The 11,857-nt window shown below is 41.8% G+C and overlaps 1 protein-coding gene across 1 annotated transcript in view; it reads right to left on the reverse strand.

The window, feature by feature from the left end:
- ARHGEF18 (Rho/Rac guanine nucleotide exchange factor 18) overlaps positions 1-8,050 on the reverse strand; it is a 71,630-nt gene extending 63,580 nt beyond the window's left edge. The window contains exons 1-2 of the mRNA XM_029282976.1: positions 7,975-8,050; positions 4,108-4,247 (exon numbers count right to left, since the gene is read on the reverse strand). Of these exons, the coding sequence (XP_029138809.1) occupies positions 4,108-4,247; positions 7,975-8,050 (216 nt within the window). The remainder of the gene's footprint in view (positions 1-4,107; positions 4,248-7,974) is intronic.
- Between the last annotated feature and the right edge of the window lie 3,807 nt (positions 8,051-11,857).

Consider the following 11,857-nt stretch of genomic DNA (forward strand, 5'->3'; position numbering starts at 1 on the left):
ACCTAGGGAGGATTTTATTTGGGGTTTATCTTTTAACAATTCGACAGAGACACAACTTTAAAATTTGATTTAATTCGGTTTTATCGGGGGGGAATGTATTTATGTTTTGTTTTAAATATGTTGTGCGCCGCCCTGAGTCCCGTTGGGAGAAGGGCGGCATATAAATTAAATTTATTATTATTATTATTATTATTATAGATCAAGCCAAATCCAAAAATGCTAGGGAATTCCTGGAAGCTTGGCACTCAGACAAATCAGTCATCAATAGAGATAAACCACATTTAAACACCATTCAAAGGGGTCAATATAAAAGCTAAGAAGGAAACAAAAAGACAGAAAACAGCCTCTCCAGCAGCCAACATCCAAATAAGCAGGTATTGACATCAGATCAAAAAAAAATCAAGCAGAAAACAATATCCTACTCAAAGAACTACAAAGGAGAAAATGACACCCACACAATGTATACACAGGGAGCAAACTGCACGCTTACTAACATTAATGATGTTACCTAGTTAGGTAATGACAAGTCTTTAGAGAGCCAAGCTCAGAGAGCATCAAGGATTACACAGAATAAGATAATTTCAGAAAATAACTTGCTTTATCACTATGCCCTCAAAAGGATAGTTGGAATATGAAAGCCCTTATTCCAGTCTAAAAAGAAGTTGATAATACAGCTGGCAGGGATACATACACTACATACTGTACATTCATACATACATATTTATTGAAAGTATTTTCCTATAATTCATGGATCCTAAATTGGCTATTTGAAAGTCTATTTTGCCTGAAAAAGTAGTAACAACTTCAGAGCAGCTCAGAAGAAAAATAAGCTTCGCTTAATCAAAGAAACCCCAGAAGATCTTGCACTTTAGAGCAGAGCTGAGTCATCAATATGAAAATTTTATGAACATATATAGTAAATCCTATTCCTCATACCTGAGTAATTGCCTAAATTGCAGTAGTAGCCAGTTTGTTTGAGTGGTTAAAGATATCAAGCTGTAAACTGGGAGTCTGTGAGTTCTAGTCCCGCCTTAGGCATGAAAGCCAGCTGGGTGACTTTGGGCCACTCATTCTCTCTCAATACAACTCACCTCCACAGGGGTGGTTGTTGTGGGGAAAATAGGAGGAAGAGGAAGTAATAGGTACCATAACTTGCAACCTTGAACTGCTTATAAAAATGAAAGGGGGATATAAATGAATACATTTGTGGCTGTTATCTTTTTAAACTAGTTCATTCACATTCTTTTGCTGAAGTTGCTTAAGTTAGGCATATCATCTCATTATTGCATATAGAAAAGCCAAGAGAAGTCCAAAGAAAGATGCAATTTAAATGGTGGAATTTTAGCTTTATTCAAGCTCCTCCAATATCAACCTTTTCAACTTTCCCATTCCTAGGACAGACTCACCTCCGCTGGGCATCTGTTGGAGATTGAAGACTTTCCCAGCTGTGCCGCCGTGATGTAGACATAGACCTGGTCAAAACTGGAAAGCCTTCCTCATCATGCAGTGGCTGTTCCTGCTCACCTTTGACAAAGGTCCCCTGGTTCTCAGAACTGCACGGACAAGGACAGACTTCCTCCAAATAGCGATGTGACATCTCGAAACTGGCAGGTGTATCCAAGCTCTGAGCACTGGCAAGTATCTCCTCACCACCTGTGGAATTTTTTGCTGATGAGCAAAAACCAGGAGTTTCCTGTGATGTCCAATCAAGCCGCAAGGGCATGTTACTATTCATCTCTGTAGGTGCCGAATATCCCAGATCCTTATAATACTCTGATCCCTGGAGAGCAGAGTCTATAGAGAGTAGATCTTCTGTGCTGCTGTCAACAATACATGGAAGTGTGTCCTGTTCTGGAGAAGAGGCATCTTCCTGCCAAAGGAAGGGAGGGAATAATTAACTAGGTCAAAGGAGGTAAGGCATGGATGGAGACATACAGTAGAAAGACAGAGAGAGAGTTTAGTAGTTAAGGTATTGGGCTAGAAACTGGGAGAACGTGAGTTCTAGTTCTCCCTTAGGCATAAAAGCTGGCTGGATGACTTTGGGCCAATCACCCGGAGGCTGTGAGTTCTAGTCCCACTTTAGGCATGAGAGCTGGGTGGGTGATTTTGGGCCAGTCACTCCCTCTCTCAGCCCAACCCACTTCCCTGGCTGTGGTTGTGGGGAAAATAGGGGGCAGAAACACTACCTTGAGTTGTACAAAGAAGATTTAATAGTAAGCAGCAGTTGTATAAAAGAAGAGGTAATTCTTTCTTCTGATGGTATTTTTTTCCCTATTGTGTAATACCTAGCACAATCTGGGTCATATTTGAATACAGCTTAGTATACCATAGATTGAATTCACTCATCATGCTAACCCATAAAGTGATTTGTACACATTTGGCTTAGTAAAACCAGACTCTATAGCTTTGATTCATAAGCTGTGGTTAATATTCAGCATGGGTGAATCCACCTATTTCTGCCTTAATTGATAAATCATGGTTGGCAAATATATTGCCTGCAAAGAGAAAATCAAAGATAAGATTAAAAAACAAAACACAAAAAAACCCCTGCAAATATGGCTTTTTCTTCTTTGGGCTTGGAGGATTTCAGATAATATTCTTGCCTCACTTGTGAAAATGCCTCCAAATGGAGGTTCTCCAGACCTATTTAGAAAGGTATGTGAACAGACTGAAAACTGAGTAATTGAGATAAAATCACCTACGATACAAAAGGATACAAGGATGGTTGTGTCAATTTCTTTAAAGAAAACACACATACACAAACATCTGGGTTTTAGTCTATGTCTTTTAAATCTCAGCCCTGTTATCTGGGATTAATGTTTGAATCTTCTGCATATTAAAAAAAAGCCTCTGTGTTAACTAGAGACTTCTTTTTAAATTGACTTTTGTTGTGTATTATCCACAGCCCATTTGTTGTCTGGGCATTATCTTCTCTGATTCTCCAGGTCAGCATATCTAGAGCAGATCTTTTCACACAGTCTCATCCAACTCACTTTCTTACGAGAGATGCTGGCAACGGAATAACAGAGTTGGAAGGGACCTTGGAGATCTTCTAGTCCAACCCCTTGCTCGGGCAGGAAACCCTATATCATTTCAGACAAATGGTTGTCCAATCTCTTCTTAAAAATCTTCAGTGTTGGAGCACCCAAAACTTCTGGAGGCAAGTCATTCCATTGATTAATTGTTCTAACTGTCAGGAAATTCCTCCTTAGTTCTAGATTGGATCTCTCTTTGATTAGTTTTCATCCATTGTTTCTTGTCCTGCCTTCAGGTGCTTTGGAGAAGAGGTTGACTCCCTCTACTTTGTGGCAGCCCCTGAGATATTGGAACACTTCTATCATGTCACCCCAAGTCCTTCTTTTCATTAAATTAGACATACCCAATTCCTGCAACTGTTCTTTATATGTTTTAGCCTCCAGTCCCCTACTCATCTTTGCTGCTCTTCTCTGCACTCTTTCTAGGGTCTCAACATCTGTTTTTATGTTGTGGTGACCAAAACTGGAGCAATATTCCAAGTATGGTCTCACCAAGGCATTATAAAATGGTACTAACACTTCACGTAATCTTGATTCTATCCCTTGGTTCTATCCCTTGAATGAATTAGTGCAGTTGAATGAATTAGTGACCTTCAGCACACCAGCCATGTACTCTGCCACTGAATTCTGGAGCTTTTCTTAGAGTGTCTGGAGACAGTTTCAAATCAAGAAGTTCACAAACAAAATTTCCACTGCTGAAAATGCTCCCTTGCAGCTTCAGCTACATATAGGATACACAAAACTGTTCCATTGCGTGGGAATTCACTCACCAATCAAGGAGAAAAAAAGAATACATATTTACAGCTTGTGGAAGAAACATAATTCTGACTGAAGTGAGAATTTAAATGCTTTTTGGAATTACCATCTTGAAGGGGTTGTTCCTCTAATGCCACGTTGTTGCATATAAAAATAGTTCCACAAATACATATAAGTGGAAGGATCCTTACGTCACCTTCCTAAGTACTTAGTTTATAGTCTGCTCAGAGAGCAGCACAGACCCAGGTTACTTTCTTCCTCCAAACACACAGTTAGGTTGTCCTCTCAGTTGCTAGACCGCAATTAATGTACTCACCCTCTCCTCTGCCATGCTGCCAAAGAAGACCTCATCCTCAGCAATCAAGGATGGGGACAAAGTGTTGGGGCTGTTACACCCTGAGGTGGAGGCAGCGCGATTGCTGGGGAAATCTCCTGCGCTTCGCTTGCAGTCTGACCCTGAGTGAAAGGAGCAGAAGGGCCCGGTTACAAGGCAGGAAGGCTGTGGGCCAGAGGAAGAAGCAGCCTCTTATCTCTCCACCAGCTGAAGGATACAGAAATAGCTGCAACAGTGTAGGAAAAACACAGCATTTGCTTTCACTCTTCCCATAGTATCCTTCTGATTCCACATTGCATTGTTGAAATGAAATGTAGAATCTGCTATTATTAGTATTACTATTAGCTCTTAGTTAATGATCTGATATTGAGATAATGTCGATTTTATTGGTATGATGTCTTTGGTTTAGCGTACTGTACTAAAATCTACATGCCGTTTCTGACGTGCCGATTCATTATCTACACACGTAGTAGCAATGTAGCTGCTACGTTTTCTTTTGGAATCAACTTCCTTACCGTAGCGAATCTTATTCCGAGTCTCTTGCATTGCTTTGCCACCGTGTACTTTGGGAACACTGCACAGCTAATCTGATACTTATTGATGGACGCCGACTAAAAACCCTTCCAAATACATTTTTAAAAATCAAGCATTCATTCTGGTGAAAATCTAGAATGTATGCCACAAGATTTATATTATTCTCTGTTTTATACATTTAAATCTTTGTAATTTTAGACGTTCTACCCCAGGCACATTCTGCTTTTTTTAAATTAACCTGCCAAGCAACTTGAGAGAGTCACTTTAAATCTTTAGGTCCCGGAAAGCGTCACTCTCTGCCAGTGCATTTATGTCTAACAGCTGCTGTCTAAAATGCAGCGTGGGGTTTTCTTAGTTCGTTGCACAGGGAACGTTGCTCTTAAATCTGGACAAATTAGTGAAGCCCCCCCCCACACACACACACACATACACATTCTAGATGTCAGGTGGGAACAGCTTAAATTAGATTCAGATCAGGGTTGCTGTTGCTCCAGGTTTCCTCCTTCCTTGCAAAAGACAAAACCAGCTAGCAGTTAGTTTCTTGTCATCGCTAGTTTGAAGCGACACTCCAGCCTGGGAACAGAGCCAGTGGCGTTGTTGCCCAGAGTGTCCCAGGCCCACCCAGAGTTCTTAACAGTTATCCTCAAATCTGACCTCCCTCCCTCAAACCATCCAGCCTCAATACACGATAAATCAGTCCCCGTAAACTCTGGAACATGCTGTGCACGGAAGAGGTGGCTCTGTGAGGGGAGAGCACTGAGGGCCGCAGGGAGACCATTTTAGGCAATACGCAGCCCTCTAACAGGAGACTGGGGGATGCCGAGCTCTTTCCCCCAGCATGCTCCCCTTTGGCTGTCTGGCCCTACTTCAGAGTGGTTGAGTGATTTCCAGGTGGTACCATGGAGAGAGACAAACTCTGCCAAAACACTGAATGAGGGGGAAGGAGAGGCCAGACATCCTCACGCTTTATTTATGGTGATGAGAAGATAGGAGAGCACACTCAAAGGCAAGAGGGTAGAATGGAGCGTTTCACCATGCTTTGAAAATACGGCTATCGGTGCGTTACGCAGAGCCATCACGTATTTGCAGGAAACGAGGCAGTTGTTTAATAAGATTTTTTTTAAAAAAGGAGTGAAGATATTTTTAAAAACCCACCCTAGTCAGAGTCTGTCCCGAGGCAACTGACATGTTGATGGCGGTTTAATCCAAGATTCATCCCTGATTAATTAGATGATCTCATACATGTTTAGTCTACCCTGGGATCTTCATGTGCTGGTCTTAGACATTTGTTTCGATACCTGCATAAGCTCACAGGCTCATTGATGCAAGTGGGACAATATATAAGTTTTGCTTTTCTCCAAAGACAGGCAGTCCTTGACTTATAACCATAATGGAGCCTGCCTATTATGGTCATGATGGTGGTAAAGTGGGTCACCTACGTGACCTACCCAATTTTATGATTTTTTTTGTGGCAGTTATTTAATGAATACTGCAGTCTTTAAGCAGACCCATTGTTCACTATGGGTGGTTTTTGCTGAAAACTGTAAGTAAAGACCAGAAAAAGTCATAAATTGCAGACACATGAGTTCAAGACACTGCAGACGGTTGCCAAGCACGTGAAATGTCACATGACTGCAGGGGGGGTGCATAGGAACTTCAGAACTGGATCATAAGTATCTTTTGGGGGGTAAGCAAGCTAAGTAACCAGGCATAAGTCAAGGACTTCCTGTACATGCTACATTAATGCAACACACTTCATCTGGTTGTTAAACTGACCAATTTTGTCTCTAACCAGAATTCATTGAACCTAATCAAATGGCTGCATTTATTCAATACATTAAGTTACCAAGAAGCCTGGGCCTTAAGTTTGCCATGCCAGAGCAAACTAGGATCAAATCGTCCATATTCAAAGCCTCTCTCAGTCATAAATCTCACTGAAAAAAATTAGGAGAGTCTTTTTTTTCCCAGCTGAACAAGGTTACAAGGGGGGAAAAATTAGAAGAAAATTCACAGTATCTTGAAAGTCAGATGTGTTTTCATACCATTATACACTACCATGTGACACTAATCATAGATATCTCAGCCTTCACTCCAACATCAAATGACCCAGCAAACTAACTCTGGTTGACAGCCATCTTTACAATGACAGGACAACACTTTAAAAGTTTTATTGTGATTAGGGTGAAAACCGAATTTATCCCCATGTCAGTGTCTGGAAAGGTATGGAAGTAAGAAGAGTATGAGAAATGTGACTGACCTATTATGAGGACATCCTAGCCTTCCACCTCTGTCCAGAGAATGAAAGAGACAATCTCTCATTTTCATCTGGGTTTGATTGACACCAATCAGAATTGGCCAGTCAGCTAAACCCCTGAAGGGTAACCTTCCTCCACAGAAAACATCTATCGTGGGAACTCAGGCAGGAATATTATTCCTTGACACCCACATTAAATCATGCTGAATAATATAAGACTCCGTGCGTCTCTTGCTCATTGATCTATGTACAGTTTGACACAGGAAAAATACAGTCCTAAAGATTGCAAAAAACAGCCAGTCCCCAAAGAATACTATTTGCCCTAAGAAACATTAAACTGTATTCTGCAATTGCCTATCGCACATCCTGGTAGGAACCATAAAAGGTTATGGCTCTTGTACTAAACAAAATGACAGCCTGGGGAAGAAGCTCCAACGTGTGTGTTTGGGGGGGGGGGGAGCAATTAGAAAGCAGCACCACGGCTGTGGCAAGAGTTATATCCTATGTTTGAGGCCCATATATGTGGCCAATCCGATATTCAAATGTCAGAGATACCCAGGCATGCCTGTCCTAGAGAAAAATAAACTAAAAACAAGTAGATGTAATGATGGGTATATACCTGAAAGAGAATAGCTCCCTCCCAGACACCCCCAACAGCAGCTGTTCCTCTTTGGAAAATTCAGCAAGCACTCTACAAATTTGATTCTATAAGTAATATACTTCCGTCTATTAGCCAGGCTCTGTTGGAAAGCCACAATCCCCTTCTAGGATAAATCAATTCAGAAGAACAGAGCTTCCCCTTTATGCATAGAAACTCATGCACACACATGCACATACAAAGGCAAAAGTCCAAAGAGCCGTGGCTGAACCAAATATACCCAAGGTGTAAATCACTCGGGAAGAAGAGCGCAGCCAAATATTTACATTGGGCCCGCTTTCCCCCTCATGGCAACGGCCTCTCAGTGGCTGTGGAATCCATAGGCAAAACTCAGCCTGTTCTGCCTCGTCGTCGTCGTCCCTGGGTGACAGCTGTCCCCAACCATGGGCCCTTGCCACGTTACCTCGCTTGAACGACCATCTCTTCATCCACCTCCTGGAGAAGGATGGCCAAGAATGATTGAGAAGAGAGTCGGCCATGGAGAAGCCGGCCTCCGTCTGGACTGCCCGGGAAAAGTGGAGGACAGACAAAGGCAACTCCTCTGGAGCTCCGACCCAGAGGGAGTGGAGGAGGCAGCAAGCAAGGGCTTTGTCAAAGTCATCAGCTGAGAGGAGGCAGCGGGAGCCAGGGAGAGACTCAGCCAGACCTGCTCCAGCACAAGACCAATTGACAGTAGCAACAGCTGCCTGCTTTCTCTCCAAGCCAAGCAGTGCCTTTGATGAGGGGGACTGACATATAAAGGAGATCTACTTTACTTGCAGATGATTGTTGTTGCTGTATTTAAAAGATAGCCATTTTATTTAACCCTGCGTCTTCGGGTATTTTAGTATGGATCAGACGTAAGAAGCGGTCACCTTTTGCGGGCCAGCGTTTAGTTATAGTTCTATTCCCACCACACTTGATATCATAAGTTTGGCAACCACATTTTAGCCTAGTGTGTCATTCAGATCTAATCGCTGTGGTAAATATATGGTTTGGAGTGTCATGTGGACCAAAAGAAGAGAGTTTCATGGTTAATTGCAGATATTGTGTTCAAATAATAATAATAACTACTACTACTATTATTATTATTATTATTATTATTATTATTATTATTATTATTATTATTATGGCAGTGCCTGGAGGCAGCAGAATACACGAGAAAGAACTGGAGAAGATAACAAAATACAAAGACTTACAAATAGAAATAGAAAGACTGTGGCAAAGGCAAGCAAGGGTAGTACCAATAGTAATAGGCGCCTTGGGTGCAATCCCAAAACAACTGGAGCACCACTTGAACACCATTGGCATTGACAAATTCGCCATTAGTCAATTGCAAAAGGTGGCCTTACTAGGAACTGCTTCCATCCTGCGACGATATCTGTAATACCATCAAACATCCACATCTGCCTATCCCAGGTCCTTGGTAAGGACTAGATAGGTAGACAAAAATGCCAAATCCAGTCTGAACATCTGACTGACTGTGCGATGATCCATCATCATCATCATCATCATCATCATCATCATCATCATCATCATCATCATCATCAAGTAATAATGTTGGAAGGGACCTTGGAGGTCATCTAGTCCATCCCCCTGCTCAGGCAGGAAATGGGAGACTTTTCTATGTCTGCCTACATGAGTGTCATTCCGTGCTGACCTTGTCTTTCAAAGTAGAATTCCTAAAACAAAACCTAAATGGTGACAATCTGAACTTTGAGAGGAAGAGATGTAAATCAGTCACAGAATACCTGATTTTCAAGTCAAAAACCCTCCGGGTCAGTCCCTGCCAATTCCAGACACACAAAAATGGAAAATATATTCGATATTTTTGAAATTGGAATCAGGGGACTATTGAATGTAAATCAAATACACTAGTTAACAGTTACGAGGAATGGAAGGGCAACATTGCAGAGAAAAGCAGCTGGAGAAAACCTGTCTTGAAAGAGGTGGGCCAGCTGGTTATTTCCTGAATATCTCAGCATAAGAAAAAAAGAAAGAAAAGACGAAGTCTCTTCATTGCCACAAACACTGTTCCAAACAACATGCCACAGAACTGGGCTCTTGTCTCTTCTAAAATCAAGAAAAAAAGCATTAAGACCAGAGAAGACAGATTACATGTTTGCTGGATTTAACTACATTTTTTTCAAGGCACAGCAGGCAGTTCTCGACTTACTCTTATTTAAGGACCATTCAAGGTTACGAAACTGCTGGGGGAAAAAGTGACAATCGGTCCTCACACTTCACAGTGTCCCCACCGCCACCTGAACAAAATGCAGACACTTGGCAACCGCCATGCGTTTACAACAGTTGCAGAGCCCTGGAATCGTATAATCACCATTTGTGACCTTTCCAGGGAGCTTCTGGCAAGCACAGTTGATTGGGGGGGGGAGGCAGATTTGCTTAAAAACCGCAGCAAAATAGGTCATAAAATTGGGTGCAACTCACTTAGTGATGTCTTCAGTTAGCGACAGCAGTTCCAGTCCTAATTGTGGTCATAAGGTATTTCACGGAAACTGAAAGGATGATGTTCATGATTGGTATAGAACAGGAGTCGGCAACCTTGACAACTTTAAGACTTGTGGACTTCAGCTCCCAGAATTCAACTATGCTGGCTGAGGACTTCTGGGAGCTGAAGTCTACAAGTCTTAAAGTTGTCAAGGTTGCAGACCCCTGGTGTAGAGGAAGGCTACAAACAGAAGGAACAGACCCAGTAGAAATGATGGTGTTTTGTACTGTACACAAGGGGGGGGAAATGAACCAGCCGAAGAAAAATACATGATAGAATCTAGAAATATAGTTCTAGAAATTGGAGGAATCCTATCAGAAAAGGCTGAAGCTCAAAAGGAAGTGAGATGCCATATCAAGAGTTCGGAATAAATATAATACAAAGGGTTTTTTGTTTTTTTTTACGAAGTTGCCTCTTTGGTTGTCCCCCCATGAAGTTTTTTTTTTTTTTTTTAGAAAAGAAATGGCAGTGAAGCCGGACTGGTAGACGTGAGGTAAAATAATCTCTCTTAATTTTGGTGACCCTACCCTCAAATAATAATAATAATAATAATAATAATAATAATAATAATAATAATAATAATAATAATAATAATAATAATAATAATAATAATAATAATAATAATAATAAAGTTGGAAGGTACCTTGGAGGTCATCAAGTCCAACCCCCTGCTCAGGTAGGAAACCCTATACCATTTCAGACAAATGGCTGTCCAGTTTCTTCTTTAAAATTTCCAGTGTTGGAGTATTCACCGCTTCTGGAGGCAGGCTGTTCCACTGGTTAATTGTTCTAACTGTAAGGAAGTTTCTCCTTAGTTCTAGGTTGCTTCTCTCTTTGGTTAGTTTCCATCCATTGCTTCTTGTCCTGCCTTCAGGTGCTTTGGAGAATAGCTTGACTCCCTCTTCTTTGTGGTAGCCCCTGAGATACTGGAACACTGCTATCATGTCCCCCCTCGTCCTTCTCTTCGTTAAACTAGACGTACCCAATTCCAGCAACCGTTCCTTATACGCTTTAGTCTCCAGTCCCCTAACCATCTTTGTTGCTCTTCTCTGTACTCTTTCTAGAGTCTCAACATCTTTTTTACATCGTGGTGACCAAAACTGGATGCAGTATTCCAAGTGTGGCCTTACCAAGGCATTGTAAAATGGTATTAACACTTCACATGATCTTGATTCTATCCCTTTGTTAATGCAGCCCAGCACTGTGTTGGCTTTTTTGGCAGCTGCAGCACAATCTAAGCAAGGGTTAGAATTAGAAGGTCATGTCTGCCATTGCTTTACTTACTTACAAATGAAAGAAATATTCAAAGTAGATAAAAAGAATCACAGGCTTGATTTTGTTAAAAACGAATTGGAAATTTCACTATGTGGTAGTGATGACATATTATGGCTAAGTTTTCCAAAACGTTATTGAAATTGAATTTAGAAAGTGAACATGTAAAACATTGCATGATTCAGCACTACATTATAATTTAAAAGAAAACTTTTATAAGATGATGTATCACTGGCATTTAAGACCAGATAAGTTATTCCAGAGTGATCTGGAAATGGGGGAGATAATTACAGAGCCCTTGTCATGGTCAGATCACGCACTCCTTAAGATGGACTTCCGGACCGCTGCCCCTCGCCGCAGGGAGACGGAACCGCCTAGATGGTTCCGTCCCAGGCGCCTGATGGACCCAGAGGGGTTTCTGACGGAGCTTGGGCCATATCCTGAGGAGCTAGGTCACGACTCGGCGGAACACCAGGCTGCGGCCTGGGATGTGGCCGCAGCCGCAGCACTGGACCGAGTCGTGCCG

The sequence above is a fragment of the Protobothrops mucrosquamatus genome, unplaced genomic scaffold (assembly GCF_001527695.2).
Source record: "Protobothrops mucrosquamatus isolate PMUCROS unplaced genomic scaffold, P.Mucros_1.0 scaffold6, whole genome shotgun sequence".
Lineage (NCBI taxonomy): Eukaryota > Metazoa > Chordata > Lepidosauria > Squamata > Viperidae > Protobothrops > Protobothrops mucrosquamatus.